General features: G+C 36.2%; 1 protein-coding gene across 5 annotated transcripts in view; it reads right to left on the bottom strand.

The window, feature by feature from the left end:
- Window positions 1-2,352: 2,352 nt before the first annotated feature.
- Window positions 2,353-19,370, bottom strand: part of NUDCD1 (NudC domain containing 1) — a 34,866-nt gene continuing 17,848 nt past the window's right edge. For 4 of the 5 annotated variants that reach the window (XM_061447859.1, XM_061447863.1, XM_061447862.1 and 1 more), the window contains 8 exons: window positions 18,248-18,433; window positions 15,882-16,065; window positions 13,911-14,096; window positions 11,208-11,421; window positions 9,854-9,998; window positions 7,524-7,649; window positions 5,735-5,894; window positions 2,353-2,654 (listed from right to left, as the gene is read on the bottom strand). In XM_061447859.1, coding sequence (XP_061303843.1) covers window positions 2,362-2,654; window positions 5,735-5,894; window positions 7,524-7,649; window positions 9,854-9,998; window positions 11,208-11,421; window positions 13,911-14,096; window positions 15,882-16,065; window positions 18,248-18,433 — 1,494 coding nt within the window. In that variant the 3' untranslated portion in view covers window positions 2,353-2,361. The remainder of the gene's footprint in view (window positions 2,655-5,734; window positions 5,895-7,523; window positions 7,650-9,853; window positions 9,999-11,207; window positions 11,422-13,910; window positions 14,097-15,881; window positions 16,066-18,247; window positions 18,434-19,370) is intronic. The other variant, XM_061447860.1, reaches the window with a different exon arrangement.

Here is a 19,370-nt window from a genome sequence, read left to right as displayed (position 1 = left end):
GGAAAACACTGAAAAAGGATATAAGAAATAAATAATGCAAATCTATAAAGGCCAAAAGTTTTCACAGAAATTCCGTAAATCAGACTGTGAATGGGACCTCTCAGGAAGTACTGGGTCTTAAAATGTAAGATTTCAAGAAATAAAAAACTGAAGTAAGGTTCTCAGAAAACCACCTCTTTTAAATAGCCACTTCCATACTTTGTATAAGCCTACATTAATATACTAAACAAATTAAGGCTTAAAATTAAGTGTACACAGAAATGGAAATGCTGATAGGAAATGCCTCCCTGTGGTTCGCAACCATTTAATTACGGTAACTTGCTGTGCAACATACATGCAAGGTTCCCCGAGGCAACAAATCTTTTAAATAATACAATAACCTTAACTCTCACAGAAAGCAAAATAGAAGAGAGACTATCCGACATTCCCTTTCCAACAACACCGTGATTGCAATAGATGACTTACATGGGATGAAGGGCTGAACTTCTTCCCCATGTTCAGTTGTTCTCAGGAGCAAACAATAACTCCCTTGAAACAGATACTCATTTAGTCATTCCATATCATAATTCCACCTCTGAAGAGGTAACAATTTTACTTGACTTTGTTTTCTCTTTTTGCAGGACACAGCAGAAGTTTCCAGATATCACCCACAGAAAGAAGATTTTGAGAAAGAACTGCTGAAATTCTTCATCTATACTGAAGCTGCCTGCAATAGACCTGAGGTGACAAAAATCCTCCTTTATTCCTGCATTCCCCAAATAACACATAGTGTTCTTAACTCTGTGTTCCCAATGATTAAATCTCAGGTTACTAAGTAATATTCATATAAATCTATAAGCACTTTATGTTGCAAAGTAATCATCTCTATAAAACTTTTTTTGATGGAGCTCTGCATGAACTCTACCACCTTGTTTGACATTACTGCCCAACAATGACAATGTAGATGCAAACCAGACACGGAACAGTAATACATTCACTGAGCCTTTTTAAAAAACGTTTTCAAGTCAGTTAAAAACAACAAAACCAAACAAACCAAAACAACAACCAAACACCAGAATGAGAAGGGAAGGTCTGCAAATCAAAGTCTGTTTTAACTTACGCAGGTAAGAGTAAGGAAAAACTTGTCAATATTGGATATACAATACTGCTACATGGAGGAGGAAAATCAAGTTCCTTGAAAAGCTCCTGCATTTGGAGGCATTTTTGCAAGCCAAAACTGCTTGTCTCCCTCTTCAATTCTCACTACATGATTTAATAATTTCACTGACACAAGTCTGGAGAATTTACAGGAGAGTCAAAACAATCACAACTAAGAAACTGCTAGTCCATAAAAAAGGAATGCTTATTTTCCTCGCAAGTAGATTCTTACAGAAGTCTGAAATAATACTGGAGGAGATGCACAGTTAGGCCACTTGTTACAACTGTGTCCGTCTCAGTAATCTGTGGCTGTCTCAGTACTTTGGTACCACAGATCACAACAGCTTTCCTGCCAGTACACAACATATGAGACATTCTTTGCTACGGGGTTGTAAGCTAAACATGAATAAAAGAATGCAAAACACCCCAGGGTGGAGCTGTCACAACTGACCCATTTTTGGTTTAACTGTATTGACAATGTCAATTTAAAATAAAACTAATACCACCCAATGGGTAATCACACTGACCCTTACTTTGCTTCAGGAAAAAGCTACTAAAAGCTATTCAGTGTCTCCTGAAATAGGAAGAAATTTCACTGCAAGCATTAAGTCCCAAGTCAATAACCTAGATCTGGATATGCAATGAAATGATTCCATTTGAATTAACTGCCTGTATAAGAAACATAATACTCCATTCATTCCATTCACATTTCACTTGATGCTACTGAATATTGAAATATTAAATAATTTTTTTTTTGCCAACAGCATTGGAATTTGGGATTTCTTTTCCTTACGATACACACTTCTTTGTACATTGTATGCCTGCAACTCAAGGCTTTATCCTTTTTATCTGACTTCTTTTTTCATAGGTAAACAGTGGCATTTAAAAACAGAAATGAATTCTCAAAACTCGCAAGTATGGGAAACAGTTGGAAAAAATAATGCATAAATCTATCCACCTATGCAGTAGCAGCTTCTGAAAACTGCTTTGAGAAAGCTGTTAGTGCAGAAGACATCTTCCCATAGATCTGAAAAAGCTTACTTCAGAGACAGCCAAGTTGAAAAACTTTCTATTTTACAGATAAATTTTAATGAAAAATTTTGATTCCCCTGTAAAATACCCCTTTTTAAGCTTCAGCAGATAGTTCTGAACTTCTCAGAGCATTTACCTTGCCAGCTCTTTAACAAATCGTTAACATAAACTGAAGCAGAATACACTGAATAATTATTTTCCAGAGTTCACCTTTATTAAAAACAAGGTTTTTGTTGTGAGAACAAATAATCTCTCACTTGTAGCTTGAAAGCCTAAGATAGGATCATTAGCTTCCAGGGTTGTTACTAGCTGCTTAGCAACCTGTCCAACTTGTCTTCCTTCCTTCCTGTTGTACAGAACTGTGGCCAGAGGAGTTGGCTGGCGATAGATGAAAACTCGTCGTAAGCACTCACAGAGAGCAGCGTAGGAATAATCTGGAGCACAAGCCATGAACTTCTTGTCTTGCTTTGATGCTTGGACGTAACCTGCATAGCCCAAAAAGAAGTAGAAAAGCTCAGTAATATATTAGTTTCACCAGCATTTTAACTGGCTAAGACAAAATCAAGCTTAGCTTAAAAAATAATCATGCAGTTAGAAACAAAAAAAGGAGAGAGAACTATGTTGTTATTTAATAAGCCAATAGGTTTTGGAGGTCTGCAGTGGCCAATTTAATACCAATACATCTTCCCAACAGGTGTTTCTAATGCATGTGTGTGTACAGCTAGATACTGCTCCCACATCTAGTTTCTCTCTGCCTCACAAGGTCTTCGATTTTCTCAGCAGAATCATAAATCATGGATACACAACGTGACCCAATATTACTAGCCTAAGCAGAATAACCCTCTTCTCTCCCCTCATCTCCCAGTTTATAATTACATTTACAGTTTAAGATTCCTGAGCCTACCTAATCTTGAACAGGCACTTGGAACTTCCTTCAACTTAGAACTGCGTGCTTTTCAACACAGTCACCTTTGTTAACGTTCACTAAGAAGAAAATCTTTCCTTGCCTCTGCCATTACAGAACTCAATTAGTAAACAGATGTATTTCAGACCAATTTCCTTTCACACTTTCATAAAGGGACTTGAGACACAGTCTTTGTAAAGCGGTCTACCTGATCACTTTAGATCAAGTAAGATATTCTTCCTGAAAGGTTATCTGCTTAACTTCCATTGAACAATGCATGGCAATGGTTATCACTGAAAGACAGCATCTCTGAGAACAGCACGCATGCCAAAGCTTACTTTTTTTTGGCTCTCCCTCTTCACTTACTATCAGAAGGTAAAGGTGAAAGTACTTGTACTGGAGCTGGCTGGGATGCGGCTAACTTTCTTCACAGCAGACCTCAAGATACTGTGTTTTGAATTTGTGACTAAAACCCAATTTTGATCCAACAGGATTTTTTGGCTGTTGCTGAGCAGTGCCTGCGCATTGTCACCATTGCTGTTTTTGAAGCTCTGCCTGCCCCCCAGTAGTCTGGGGATGCATAAGAAGTTGGGAGGGAACACAACCAGGACAGCTGACCCAAAGAGCTCAACCCAAGAGTTTCTTGCTTTTGCACTTCCTGCTCTCTCTTGTGTCCCACTGTGGGTAGAGAGGGGAATAGGAAGAGCAAGCAGCTCTGTGGTGCTTAGGTGTCCACCTGGGCTAACCCACAACAGGACCATCACACTTCAACATGCATTTCATGTCTTGAGGTTATTATGGTTGTTCTTTTGTTGTTGTTTGGTTTGGGGTTTTTTTGCTTGTTTTGTGGTTGGGTTGTTTGTTTTCTTTAATGTTAATCTGACTTCTAAATTTACAAATGCTTGCTACTGTCCTCAAAACACCATCTCTGTTCAAAGCCAGCTTGACAGTTTTCACCACAAAACAACTAGTAAATATATAGCTAGACTATCAATTGACATGATTGCTGTAGTGGGAAATATTAGGACAGCCAGAAAAACTTTCCAAGTGTAAGGTTCGTTAATTTAACTCATACATTTAAACACTGGCAATAACAGTAAGAGCAGGATTTAAGGTAGGATTGCAGGTAAAAGAAGCTTCTGAGCCAGGGGACTTGTATTTAAATGGAATTTGCCAGAAAAAAAAATGGTAAGCTCTCGATTTATGTTCATTAATAATACTTAAAATATTAATTTTTCACTCATCATCTTTGTATAGCTTGTTAAAGCTAATTCCAAAGGTTCAAGCAGAAGGAGGAGGAAAAAGGGCTACTACCATTGCTTTGGTCAATATAGTGATTATGGTAGGTTTTCAAAAACTAGCACTCACCTTCTAAGCTAGAAAATACTAATTTTTACTAATAGCTCTTTCAAACTACTTCTGAAATTGGCTGCAAAGAAACAAGCTGATGACCTACATCACCTCTGGCACTTAAAAGGTGAACTAGATTAGTACAGAAGTGTAAACTTCTATATAATACTGTAAAATGATAATACAATAAGGAGAAAAAGGTAGAGGGCAATGTTGTTTTTTGCCACCTTAGTTACAAAAAGCTCGAAGATACCATAATTTCCTTCCTGTCATTTTCAAAACAGTAGAAACACATTCTTAAAACAGTAAGATGGAGTCAGCCCAGAAACCTGAAACTAATAGTAGCTGGAAAAAAAAAAAAAAATCTTAATCCTTGTGATCGCTTTTTTCCCCCACCATAATGAAACCTGAAATGAGTAAACAAAGAACAAATTGTGAAATTACTCTGTCATTAGAGGATTTGTTAAGGTGCTTACAGTTTAATTTGATCTTAAGTTAAAATAAACAGTTAAAATCAATTATGTGTTATGGCAACCTCTGTGAGCTCTATAAAACAGCCAGTAACTTCCCTTTCATTTTGGACCCAGACTGAGTGTGGTGTGGTCAAACAAATGTATCTAGGGAAGGGAAGGAATAAATTGTCACACTCATTGCATTATTGAAGGGATAGGTATAGGGAACACTTAGAGAACATGAAGACTGTAAATGCCACAGCAGAAGTAAATTCTGGATCAGATTAATTTTCATGAAAACTGATTTATCTGTTTCTTACTCAATAGGTACAATACTGGTCTACATGGAGCATTCTATTTGATCAATTCCTACTTTTGCATCTGTATTTTGCAAAGTACTTTCTGCTTCTGACCTTTAGGATTCTGCCTCTAACAGTGGGTGAAAACAAATTCTTAGTCCTGAGTGCAAGAATACATCAGTAATTCTTCACAATCACATTTTCTGCTTTTCTGGCAGTCTGTAATTTCAGAAGATGCTAGGGGCTTCTTGAGCCACAGCTAGTACAGTTATACTCTTGACTGATCTTTCCTGTCACAATGACTTTTTTTTTTTTTTTTTACTTTGCAGTACCATGCTTGCATCCTGTATATGGTCTGAAAAGGCTTATTTTCCTCCCAAGGCATAAACATTTTATTTCTTATGTTCTAGTATTTTAAAATTAAGTTACTATGCTACTATCAACAGAATTATATTACCCTTCATTCAAATGTAAGTGAAATATCAACAGATGCCATACTAGGAGTACTGAGGCAGAAAAGTTTCAGATACAGGAGTGTGACACAGAGGTTTACTTCCTACCTAAAGCATTAAAAGTTGCAATGTGCTCCCACATGTTCTCTGGTTGGTCAGAGTGGGGCTGCCAGAGAAGAGCATCAACATCATGCCTCAGGCAGAAGCATGGCATTTCTTTAGGATCCGCAACAACTGAGAAAAGATACTGGTTGCTTCCAAGATTAATCTGAAACAAAACAAAGAAACACAAAACACTGACTAAAAGGATAAACAGCAGATTCTTTCCCACATACTGCCCAAGTAAGATGATCAGCAGCTTCATGTCTGCTACTTGACAAAATGTTTGAATACATTATGTGCATCCCACTGATCAACAGCTCAATACACTACAGGTAGCTAATATATTTCAAGCAGACACAATTAAGTTTCTTGGGATATTATTTAGGGAAACATTATGTCCACTACATAAACAAATGAGAATGTGTTCTGTGCAGAAATGGCTTCCTAGGATAGAGGATCTTGACTTCTACTGTTAGGAAAATATTCAAAGTAATCATGCCTGGTTTTCAGCAGTGCCACCAGGGAAAGAAATGCAGTAGTTTAAGCTAAGTTACTCAGAACTTTATTCAGACTGGTCTTGAAAACCTCAAGGATAGAGGCTGCACAATCTTACGAGACAACCCGATCCATCCTACAATTATAGTGTAAAAGCTTTTCCTTCTATCCAGTTTGAACCTCTTGTTCCTACTTCTGCTTGCTGCCTTTTGTCTTCTTACTCTGCATCACTGGACAGATAAAATCCATTTGAAGAGAGTTGCTTTAAAATGTCCTCCTACCAATTACAGATTTTATTTTATATGTTACCTATCACACTGTATCCACAAAACACACGACTTACTTAGCAGAGCATGCTAGCCTTTAAAATTAAACTTTATTTCTCAAGCAGCACAGATTCATGTGCAGGCATATATACACGTATATATACATACACACACACACAGGGAAATATACATATTTATCCATACTGCCAAAAGAAAAAAATACATATTTATAGTTTTTAAGGAAAAGAACAAACCAAGATCTGTAAGACACCAACGTCAGACTTCTTCCAGAGCTTTTCAGAGAAAACAGGAAATTCTGAGCCAATTCAAAATCTCATCCCTTAACTAACATATTTTCTGGACAAGACATTATCCTACACTTTGTGTGACACAAAGTAGTGATGAGCTGTAACACCAATGTTCATTACAAGCTTAGTAGAGACATCTTGAAAAAATCCCCCAACAACCTCAAGATGACAACTTAACCTGTGATGATTTCATAGCACTATTTCCTGATTTAGCCAATGGACCAGATGATCAAGTCATAACTTGCTTACAACCCAGATTAAGCCTCATATTGAAACATTTTTCCTACAATCTGTTATTTCCAGTGATTGACAAAGAAGTATTGCAAAATGATCTGTACTCTACCTCCGTAGTGAAAAGGGTCAACTTTCTATCAGGCTAGCTGCAAAGTTATTGAAAAAAATATAAGCTAAGTAATCTATAACTATTTTATGCCACTGAAAATGACCCCTTCCTTTTAATTATTCTGACATAACTTTGCTTTTTCGAATGGTTCACTTGTGAAAGTAAATATATTTTTAAACCAGAATAAAGACAGCCTTGTTTTTCCATTAAAATGACAGTGAAGAACACATTGCTTCATAATTTCTGTTGCTACTTTGATTTTACATTATGGAAGGAAACTGCGGTTTCAAGAGTTTCACAGGTTTTGTTCCAATAACAGAATTCAACTTGCTTATCATTAAAAAATGTTTTAAAGTATTTCTGTAATAATTTGCAGCACTTACTACATGAGTGATTTTCAAGGTATCACCATCAAATCTGCACAAGCTTGCACTATCTTCAAGAAAAGCATCACATTCTTCTAATTCTTGAGCATTACAAGGTGGGTTTTCCTTCTCAGGGTTTGGATTCTGAAACAAAAAGACAACAATACACACTGAAAATCCAAGCTACTGAATACATATATAAAAATATCCTTTCATAACAAAAAAGATCAACAGAACATGAAGAATTATTTGCATATACTTAAAGATCAAGCTACTACGTACTTAAACCAAATGAATGGAACAATTTTTGTTATGAAGGACAGCATGAGTAGTAGGTAATACAAAAATCAATTTCAGTTCAAGGAAAGTCATATATGCCACTAAAACATAGACAATGAATTCCCTTCTGTAAGTAGCAAAAGTATACAATCCTGAAAACCTACACAGGTTTATTAAGTTTACATCAGTGTAAGCTTCTTTCAGCTTGCCACTGGAAATGCTATTAAAAAAGTCATGTTGTAGGTACCTCTAAATACATACCTCTTTTTCACTTTGCTAATAATTATTTAAAATTAATACCTTTTTATGCATATTTTTAATGCACTCAAACCAAGAAAGAAGCACATGTATTTTTTCACATCCCACAAGTTGAAAAAAGGAAAACCCATGACTTTTACTACTAATTAAAGGGTAAGAACACAACTACATAGAGAAACAGCCTACTTCTGCTAATGACATATTGGATAATTTTCGAAACAACCACGTTTTCAAAACAACTAGGTTACCTTTGTGATCTATTTCAAGAACTAATTTCTTGATAACAGAAAGGGACCTTTATTTAACAGAAGGCAAAAATATACACTTCCTCATCAAGTATGAGTTCATGTTGCTTCTTGTCCAGGAAATAAGACCCCATCTAGACAACTAATATAAGCTGAAATCTGAAGCCTAACAGAATGTGTATGGGAAGATCAGAGATGGCACTGACTCAATTCATCTGACAGGGAGTTCTTGAGTTCCTATGCTCATTTCTTCCTCCACTTCAGCTGATTATTAACTTTTTATTTTAGTTCAGTTCACAAAGTGAGGGAGATCACCACAATTTTTTTTAATTGCTAAACAATTTAAATCCAAAGAAAACAAAGATGAAGATAATAAAGAAATGTCTTTAAATGGCAGAAACCAGAAAAAATTAAATGTCATATACAGCAGGCTAACACACAAGACTTAAAACAGGGAATCTGTCTCTTTGGAGGCTAGATTTCGGGGGTCAGCTCTCCTCTATCAACATTCTTGATGGCCCCTGGTTTCCTGTTTCACTGGGTAGCTTTTTAAAAAACCTTCCCAGGTAAATATCATTACCACAAGCAATTTGAGGTCCAAAAAGAATCTATGCTTTTATTATACGTGCGTAGCTAAAGTTGCAGAAAATATACAACATTTATGTAAATGAACCTATGACTATTTTTTTTTTACATGATCATTATTGCAAACAAGCTGAAAAGTTGTGACAAAAAAATAATTACCATCACTTTAAGCTCAGTATGAGTTACAAAGAAAACAAATGTGAAGTTCCCAGTTAAGTCTCTGGTCTAAAGACGTACTACAGTAGTATCTTACCCATAAATAGTGAGGGAGACAGAGAAATCAATTTAGAGCACTCAACAGAATTTATTTTAATAACACTTTTCAGCCTTATTAAAAAAAAGTAATAATCCAGAAGCAATATATCAAGGCCCACAGGGAGTCACACTTCACAAGTTTTAGATGAGATGCCATTTTCTATTTAAACCAAAAGTGAAAGTATCAAGCAAGCAGCAGTTAAAAATTACATTTTAATTTAAATCTCCCTGTATAACAATAATGCCAGAAAGTTCATGAATCATACTTCTGCCTTCATAAAGTTTTCCTTTCAAAAATGTCATCTGCCTTCACAGCCTGTAAGTCAACTACAGTATCCCTAGGAAGACAGTATAAAAGTGTTGCTAACCTATTGATAAACAAGAAACAGACATCCTTCAAAATCACTTAAATCAACCTTAAAAAAAGCTGCCACACTGTAAGTGATGGGAACAAAATTTATTTTCAATACTAAATCAATTCTCTCGTTTTGGTGCACAGACACTATCACGGAAGCTAAATTCAGTCCCCCATGAGCATACTGCTGTTCAAAGTATATTCACAACTCAAGTGCCATTACATTAACAACTTCAGTTAAAAATGAATGCAGTTAGGATTCTGAACAGTAACTGAACCAATAAGCTATGTTAATGAAGTGCAAATAACGATATCAAAAGACAACATGCAAATGTACAAGAATTACAAGTGTTTTATTTTCAACTCCTTACCATTACTTCAGAGGTAAGATGCATCAGGCTTTCAGATATTTCAGAGCATTGTGAAGAGTCCATAATGAATTCCCCTCTTGTGTCACCAACTATTAGCCCTGGCCACCGGGGTCCCTCATTTTTCTTAATTAGAGAAATTTCCAAACTAAAATGCAAATAGAAGACAAAGAGTACTAATGAAAACACTGCATCCAGTTCTCAGACTAATAATCAAAAAGCTCTAAATACAGATTTGAGCACTCCAAACTGAGTTAATAATGAAAATCATATAACAAAATCATTAGTATTCACTTTATAAAACAAACTATTCTAATGGAAAATATTCTAAAGGAAAACAGACCAAGGACACATGATTTCTAAAAGCCTAAGAATAAAGACACTGTATTCATGCAAGTGTCCCTAAGAGTTTTTGATGTAGATGTAGTTTTCCCTGAAGCAGTCTTATTAAAATATTTTAAATATTACAAGGAGATGTCCTGTAAAGAAATCTGTTCAAAGAGTGACAGTTTATTTGAAACCCAAGTACTACTTAACAGGGCTACTTAAGTATGAACCACCTTCATAAAACATCTAGGACAAAACCACTAGTATTTTACAGGCATCAAATACTACAATAATTTATTATCTACACTGCGTATCTAAAATCATGTCTCAGAAGATACAATTTATGTAACCTGCAAAACAAGCCAACAACAAACTTAGGAGAACCTGGTATGAATGTTAGGAATAACTAACTAAACAAACAGAAAACAAGAGACAGAGCCCAATGCATCAATACAGCAATTCCATTTAATTACTGCATCAGACCAACAGATGGATATAACAATAGAATGTTAGTTTTATTATATTCACTTCTAGATATACTCATAGGGCCTACAATGACAGTCTGTCACCTGACAGAAAAGGGAAACCTTCTAAGTTATTAATTACTACATTGCAGCAATAACTATTCAGTGAATGCTGAATCAAGTTTCTGAGGCAGTTGCACTGGTATTAGAAGCAGCATACTTCTACAGAAGATACCTGGAGGAAGTTTTATTCTTTTAATCAACAGATTTAAAGTGGTACTGCAGTACCAACATTAAGAATCAAATGCAATTTATTACATTGAAATGTGTATTTACTGTTTTCCATTAAAACAGAAGCCTGATATTCATGCATCGCTCACTTGACTAAGTAATAAAAAAAGAGAATTACTCAGCTGAGTTATTTTTCACTATGATACCTAATACTCAAGAACTGAAAAGTCATATTTTAGTATACAGTATTAGTATAAGCTATATACTAATATTAATCCCTCTAATTCTTTCGGACATTTGCTATCAATAGGAAGACTAAACCCCATATACAACACCTTTTGTTCTCTCTAATTATCCATGTGCAGCTTTCGTGGTCCACAGATGAATACAGTTTTCCTTCCATCAGGGGAGGCTGATCTTTCAGTATAACACATATGTTATCTGGGGAAAAGCGTACTTTTATGTCATCCTTACTGATGTCTTCAGGAATGTGCACTGTTATTGTAACATCATCTTCAGTCTGCTGCCAGTAATAGAGAGGGTCTGCAATTGGAAAGATGCAGAATAATACAAACTAGATTACAAATGCTGTCCTGGATTCCAGTGTGCAATACTAGAAGATACAAAATAGAAGTTTGTGAAGAGTGGAAATTAACTTTTACTCTGAACAACTGTCCTGGGTTCCGCTGTAGCAGTCATTTTTCTCCTTCTCAGTAGCTCGTGCAGTGCTGTGTTTTTGACTTTCAGCCTGGGAACAGCGCTGATAACACCGATTTTTTTAGCTGCTGCTCAGTAATGTTTATTCTGACCAAGGACCTTCTGAGTCTCATGCTCTGCCAGGGAGGAGGGGAAACCGGGAGGAAGCAGAGACAGGACACCTGACCCAAACTAACCAAAGAGGTATTCCATACCACAGCACATCATGCTCACTTTATAAACTGGGAGCAGTTACCCAGAAGGGTTAGATCACCGCTCAGGTTGGGCTGGGTATCGGTCGGTGAGTGGTGAGCAGTTGTATTCTCTTCCCTTGTCAGTTTGCTTATTATTATTATTATTGGTGGCAGCAGCAGTGGTTTGTGTTATACCTTAGTTACTGGACTGTTCTTATCTCTACCCATGGGAGTTACATTCTTTTGATTCTCCTCCCCGTCCCTCTGGGAGAGGGGGAAGGAAAGGGGGGGGAGTGAGAGAGCGGCTGCATGGCTGACTGAATTTAAACCATGACAACAACTTACATAAAATATATTCTTATTATAAAATGGAGAAACAGTTTTTAGCAATCGAATTAATTTCTGTCCCTTTTCAGGAGAGCATTTTATACTCATGTCTATACTCAAACATGCTGACATGCTATATAATAAGCTATAACTCTAATTTTATTGTAGCATTACAAAATTGATAATCAAAATGTACTCGAAATACATTGAAACATTAATGATTAATAATTTGAAGAGATACGAGGTGCAGGGGTACTGACAAGCTACCGCATACTCAGAAGTATATGCCATTCAAAAATGTGAACATTTTTTCTTACCTATTTTGCCAGAAGCTACACTGACTATTCAACAGAAATAACTTTAGAAAACCAAATGGTCTTCATCTGCCTCAGCTGATGAAATAAAGCTGCCTGCCCAAGAGGTAACAACTGACTTCTGCTCCTGAGCATAGAATCCGTCTGATGTAGCAGTTTAATTATCAAGATAGACAAGAAGAGGACTTTTAAGAGAAACATTTATACAATAGGAAAGCGATGACAGCATTAACTGGGTAATGCACAGTTGGTCACAGAAAACACAAGATGCATTCATTTTCTAAGAAGCAATCTTGTACATGTTACCTTCCTATTTAGAAGAAAATTAAAGTATGGATAGACCCTTTAGATGCTCTTAAGTTACCACAAGACAAGATTTCACTGATCAGCATCAGCAACTCTGACCTTGGAAGGATTCTTACACTGCTGCCCCTTACCACAAATTTCATGTTTGCAATGGATCAGCCACACTTCCTAGAAACAATTAGTATCTGAGATAAGACAACCTTCAAAATTCTAAACTTTGACACAGATTACATAAAATACTAAAAGTTTTGATTTATGAGACAACTGAATTGCACCTAAAAAGTAGCTCAGACTTCTCACCTCTCTTAAATAGGTATTAAAACTTTCCCCTGAACTAGGAGTTCAGGTTTCAGTACTTTCTGTACCATTAGATTTCTGTGCCACAAGAAATTTTCTACAGGTACTGCTGCAAGCAGTATTCCATATTACAGGTATCTGGGCTTTAGCAACACTGTATGTGCGCAGCACAGCTCATTTCACGCATGTGTAAGAGCCATACAGAGCTCTTTACTGTGTTTCTTTAATCACACCTACCACACAACTCAAGCCCTTAAAATCCTTAAAACACTGAACTAACTAATTCAGGTGACAACTGCAGAGACACTGCATTATGGTCCTCAGTGCACTGAAGAACTCCTTTGCCTCAAGATTTATACCTACAGACTATTCCTATTACATGTACAATGTCACAGTTGTCACACCGTGCAACATTTATACATTCCAGAAAATAGATCTTTTTATATTGTTTCCAAACAGATTTTTGCACCATGGACAAAGATTGTGCCAGTATCACTCACTTAGGATTGGCTCATTAACTAATAATGCCTCATATTCAGAAGCAAAATCAAATCTGAAATGACAGAGCTACATAAATATATATATTACAGAGCTCAGTGATAATTATGATAAACCAACTTTATTAATAAGGTTTTATTTCATTTTGCTTTGATCTTAAAGGAAAAAAAGCATGGATAATTTTTGTTGAAGTTTATTATTTTTTCCTGAACTGCTTTTTCACTGGAGAAATGAATCTTTTACAGGATTCTCATTCTTTAAAAAAGTTTGAGTTTTTCTTTTGTTTTGTTTCAGGTTTTCTGTTTGTTTGCTTAGCTTTTGGTTTTGTTGTTTTTTTTTTTAGGGGGGAAGGGAATCTAACCCAAGAGACAGAGCAGCCTATCACAATCTGCCAGGTAAGTCTTACCTTTCTTTTCCTTTGTTGCTTCTGCATCATCATTTTCTTCTGATTTGTTGTCTTCACCTTGCATAAATTTGAATGGTTTGTAGGAAACAATCATTAAACCATCCCCACTTGGCTCTATTGCTGCATAATGGGGGACTGATTTTCCTTGCAAAACTCTCCTTTTCAAGATTTCATATCTGTGATCACCTATAGAATAAATTAAAAAAATATCCTACTGGTAATATTTTTCTAGATGGCAAATTATTATACAAGAATCTCATTACACTGAAATATACCAACCAAACCTACCAATTAATTCACAGTACTGTAGTTTAAAAAGAAATTTCTCTTCTGTTTTCCAATGAGTTTGTTAAATATGTAGACCCTAAAATTAATCTAACTAATCTAAAAGAACAGAACATTGCCCCTTTTTCTTATGAGGTCTTTGTTAATCACAGCTAAAACCAGCAATTAACAAAACCACCCACAGCCTCTGCACAAACAAATTTTCCAAATACTCGTTTTGTTCCATTCTTCACTGTGAGGCCCTGACACAGGTTACCCAGAGAGGCTGTGGCTGCCTCATCCCTGGTAGTGTTCAAGGCCAGGCTGGACAAGGCCTTGAGCAACCTGCTCTGCTGGAAGGTGTCCCCACTTGTAGCAGGGTGTTGGAATTAGATGAGCTTTAAGGCCCCTTCCAACCCAAACCATTCGGTGATAATTTCTGAGCTGTTAGAACCGGAACAGCAGTGATACGCTAGTGATAACACTTTATTCATAATGGAAAACGCCCATGCCCATCTTTTTCAACTTTAGCAAAACACTGCCCTTTAAAAGGTCCCAGATATTAGCTACTGGCATCAAGGACCATGCCATTCCCTACTGTGCACCAAAGCTCATGAGTACTGATGACTCAAAACACCATGAAGAGGGCAGGTTCCAGCACAATGTTTGTTCTTTTTCCATTAGAATCCTACTACCCACAGAGTCCTCAGTAATTGATCAACTTCTGAATAATAACCAGATGGCACTAATGGATTTTTAGCAAAAAACAACTTCATTAAATTCTCACAAGTGATAAAATTATCCCTAGGAATTATTTAGTTTTTCATGTTTATGCTTCATCTCTTCATTAAAAAAAAAATATCACTGCACTTGTAAATACAATTTTACTTGAACTTGTAACTCACTAGGACAAGAACAGATTACGATGATAGAAATCATCTATGACACCAGCACTCAAAAGTATGTTCCTGTTTGACCTCAATGTTAAGCTTAAAAGAAACATGGAAGTCGTAGAATACAGATAATAATGGAAAAGCCAGATGCAACTTATGTCTTCTCAGCTGGTTATCTTGTTTACTAAGCAAGCAGGGTGGAGAGTAACAACCAAACTATAACATAATTCTGGTACTTAATGGTGCTAGGGCCCCCCTCCTTCTCCTAAGATGTTAGGGCACGGCAGGCGTATTAATTAAAGAGATTCAACCATCCAATTAGTTAGAGATCTATACAACCAGGAGACTCCAAGCAACAGAGTAACCTGCTTTAAAAGATTAACATATTACTTTGTCTTAGATATATGACGAAAGAGAACATGTCTTTGCTGTAGTGGGAAGTTAGCCACTCATTATACGAGCTGTTATTTGACCGAATTTAACTGTGTACTGAAACACGTCAAAATTGTTTGTGTCTCTTGCAGCACATGCTCACTTGTTAAAAGGCATCACAACCTCTCAACTTGACATTGTGTGACCAAACCTCTTGTGGAGCATTTTCAAACAACCTCCAACACTTCCAATTTTTTTTAAGTAAGTCTTTGTCACCTTTTGGGTAAGTTCACAGTAAATGATTTTTCCTGTAAAGAAGGTCAGAAGGAAGCTAAGCATTTAGCTTTTTGTTTTTTCTTAGACTTCTAAGACAAAAACTAAAAGCATGATTTATTATTTTTAAAAACATTAGTCGCCAGTAATATAAATGTAAAAGACTTACCCTCTTTGCTTATCTCTGCAATTGTAACCCATTCCAAGGTAATATGAAATCCACTTCCTTTTGTGTCCAATTCATCTTTTTCTACCCTAAGCAGCAGCACAGCTACTGAATGAGTATCAGATTTTACAAATGAAACACTGTGTGTGATAGTAAATGGATTTCCTAGTTCTTCATTAAACACAATCTAGAAGACAAAAGTGTAGTATAAAGTCAGTTAGTTAAAACTGGAAGTCTTGCTCTTTCTCAGAAAGCAGTGAAAGGCTCCAATGAACGTCAAACCAGTTAAACCTTGCTTCCCACAAACCACACTGGCAGAGAAATTATTACTGCTTATATTATAATATCATTAGATGGGCCATTAAACAAAGCATAAAGAAAACACCTACATTATGGCTGTTTACTACAATAAGTAGAGATACAACTGACAAACAGAACAGGATCCATAAACACAGCATATCAACCGGGGGAAACAGTCTCACATGAAAGATGTAGGCATGTCACCAAGGCCTTCACCCCTTCTCTAGGCACCCCAACATCCTGAAAATCTCTGTAGAACTTGACATGTGCAAACAAGAAGATAAAAAGGTCCAGTGCATTGGCTGCCAGTGTTTAACCATCAACCACTACTGAGGGGACAAGGGCTCTCTTTATTTAGCTACTATCTTTACAAATAGATTCAGTTTTCCTTCTCTATAAAGTTGAAAGGGAGTAAGAAACAAAAACCTATAATGAAATGAAGGAGTATAATATTCATGCACAGAAGAAGGTAGGGTTGTAAGTTTTTAATTTTTTATGTATACCATTTTAAAAAGTCCACCCAGTATTTGGATGGGACTAGGTGGGCAGAGTACAGAAATATGTCATATTGAAAGGTTAATAAACACCACTGTAAATATTAAAAAAATAATCACAGAAGAGGACTGCACATCTTGTAGTTTGAGAGATTCAGCAATTGGTATCTCCAGCTAGAAGTTTTAATTCTAGAAACGATGTATTTCAGCCTTTCTCAAAACCAGTACTTATTCATCAAAACCCCCAAGAACATAAAAATGAAATGAATCCAGGCAGCAAAGAAGAAGAAACAAAATATTGGCACATGAAACAAAAGAAAAAAATGACAAGGAATCAACCTAGTTGATTCTATGATTCTCTGAATTCAAACTGCAGTGGCTGAACAATTATAGGCTCAATCCAGCTGCTGTTACTGAAACCAGGTAAGGTCTGAGGATTTATGGGGTTGGGATGCTAACATCACTCTAAACCACTGGGTGCTATACGTACTCAAAAAGTTAATTTCAAGGCTGACAGAACCTCAGCATATGAATCTCATGTTTTTTTTAGCACTGGTAAGTCCAATGCCACTTATGTATGCACCAGCATTCTCATAGAACAGTATAAAAAACAGCTGGTATTTATTACCAACCATATACAGAACAGGATGACGAATTTTCTAGTTACTCAACTCTCAAAAGGTGTAGGAGAAGGAGCTAATCCATCATGCTGAAATCTTCCACTTCAGGACATATATCTGAGTTCCTGCCAGTATTAAAACCTCCTTGACTATTTCAGAAGCTGCCCTCTAACAGAGAAAATAGATGTGAAATGTGCCAGATTTATACCACATTCATCTTTCATGAATAAATAGGAACTAACCACAGACCAAGACAGTCACAGTAGCTCAGACAGAAATGTAACTTAAATTACATTTGCTGTGTTCAGGCAGAATAACCAATACCATTATCAGTGTAGGAAGATCACAAAATCACTTCAAGACCCTTTCAAATAATTAATTATGTAATGAATTTAATCATAAGAAATCAGATGCAATCTTAACAACTTGAAAAACAATTTTAAGTGAAAATATTCAGTACCAATAATCTTCCAGAGCTAAGTGCATAAACCAGAAATCTCCTAACTTAAAAATGAACATGGCTTTTAGCTTGGTTGATAATAATTTCAGCCTTTAAAAATATTGTATATTATTCCACAGGTCAGTTGAAATAGCAAACAATAAAAAATAGGGGGGGTAGAATCCTAAACAGGCATATAAACGGGTAAGGGAAAGAGGAAACAGCGTTTAGAAAAAGTTCCAACTAGACAAGCACTTAGCCACCTATGCAGAGACACTTTTAGTTAGATTTTTCATTCAGTCAAAACGTTCCCTTTCCAACACTTGCATTTTAGCTACTTTGTGCATAAAAAACTCATTCTGTCATTATTCACTGAACACAATCCTGTATCAGTGATAAAGTTATGATTTAAAGCTTAATTCTTCACATTACATACATACAATTCTCATTAGAAATGCAAGAGTAAGAATGATTTGGTAGATGTACAATTCTTAAATATGTTATTGCAAGACTTACCTCCCACTTTTCAGATGTACTGTTTCCACGCTTGCCTGATTTAATTAAATACAGTCTTCCTGTACCATCAGAAAGGGTAACCCATGTGGAAGATGAGAAGTGTATTGAGGCACAAAGGCGATTATCATAAGCTGTCAAATCTGTAGGCAGCCGGAAAACTTCTCTTGGTTTTTGTAGAGCAGTGTCCTGTAAGGGAACAGTCACCTGCTAAGATTTTATGAAGCATTTATCAATTTCAGTAACTGTTACAGTCAAATTAACAAATCTCAGTAACAACTCACCAGTTTCTTTGTGCAGTTGAGTATATTTGGAAAAACGGGGTAGCAAGCATCATTCCCATGTATGTGGGAAAAGTGGTGCGGTTTCATTATTGATTTCTATTTACTGAAAATACAAGTGTTCCATAGCTGATACTTCAGCATTCATTTTTTTTCTTTCCATTTTACAGCACTAGTTACTTAAAAAGGATTTTCACTACTTTTCCCCTAGCATTACATATAATCACCTACCTCAAATAATTCTAGTCCCAGTAAAAATGTGGAGACTTTAAAAGAAATAACAGCCACAGAACTGTATTCAAACTAGTTCATAAAAATTCACTTCTGAATTAAAAAGAATTTTAGCCTATTCTGTTATATATAATATCAGCAGAATATCAAGCTGATATATCATTTCTCAGCTTTCCTAGAGCAGCCATTTTATTAAGTCATTTTATTAACTGTGATTAGCTAACAAAGCTGTAATAACTCCTATCATATTTGCAAATAATTTTTCCATCACATTATGATTATCCTATGGAGTTAAATACAGTCAGCAGCCAGTCACAAGGGGTATTCTCCAGGGGGGCAGTACTGGGGACAGATCTGTTTAATATCTTTATTGATGATCTGGAAGAGGGGATCAAGTGCACTCTCATTAAGTTTGCAAACAACACCAAGTTGGGTGGAAGTGTTGATCTGCTGTAGGGCAGGAAGGCTCTGGAGATGGATCTGGTCAGGCTGGATCAATGGACTACGGCCAATGGTATGAGGTTCAACAATGCTCAGGGCCAGGTTCTGCACTGCGGTCACAACAATCCCATGCAATGCTACAGCCCTGGGGAAGAGTGGCTGCAAAGCTGTTT

The sequence above is a fragment of the Pezoporus flaviventris genome, unplaced genomic scaffold (genome assembly GCF_033815535.1).
Source record: "Pezoporus flaviventris isolate CSIRO_AGI_PZ_B2104156 unplaced genomic scaffold, CSIRO_AGI_Pfla_v1 ptg000007l, whole genome shotgun sequence".
Taxonomy (NCBI): Eukaryota; Metazoa; Chordata; class Aves; order Psittaciformes; family Psittacidae; genus Pezoporus; species Pezoporus flaviventris.
The sequence above is the reverse complement of the archived record's forward strand: the minus strand, read 5'-3'. Positions and strand labels throughout refer to the sequence as shown.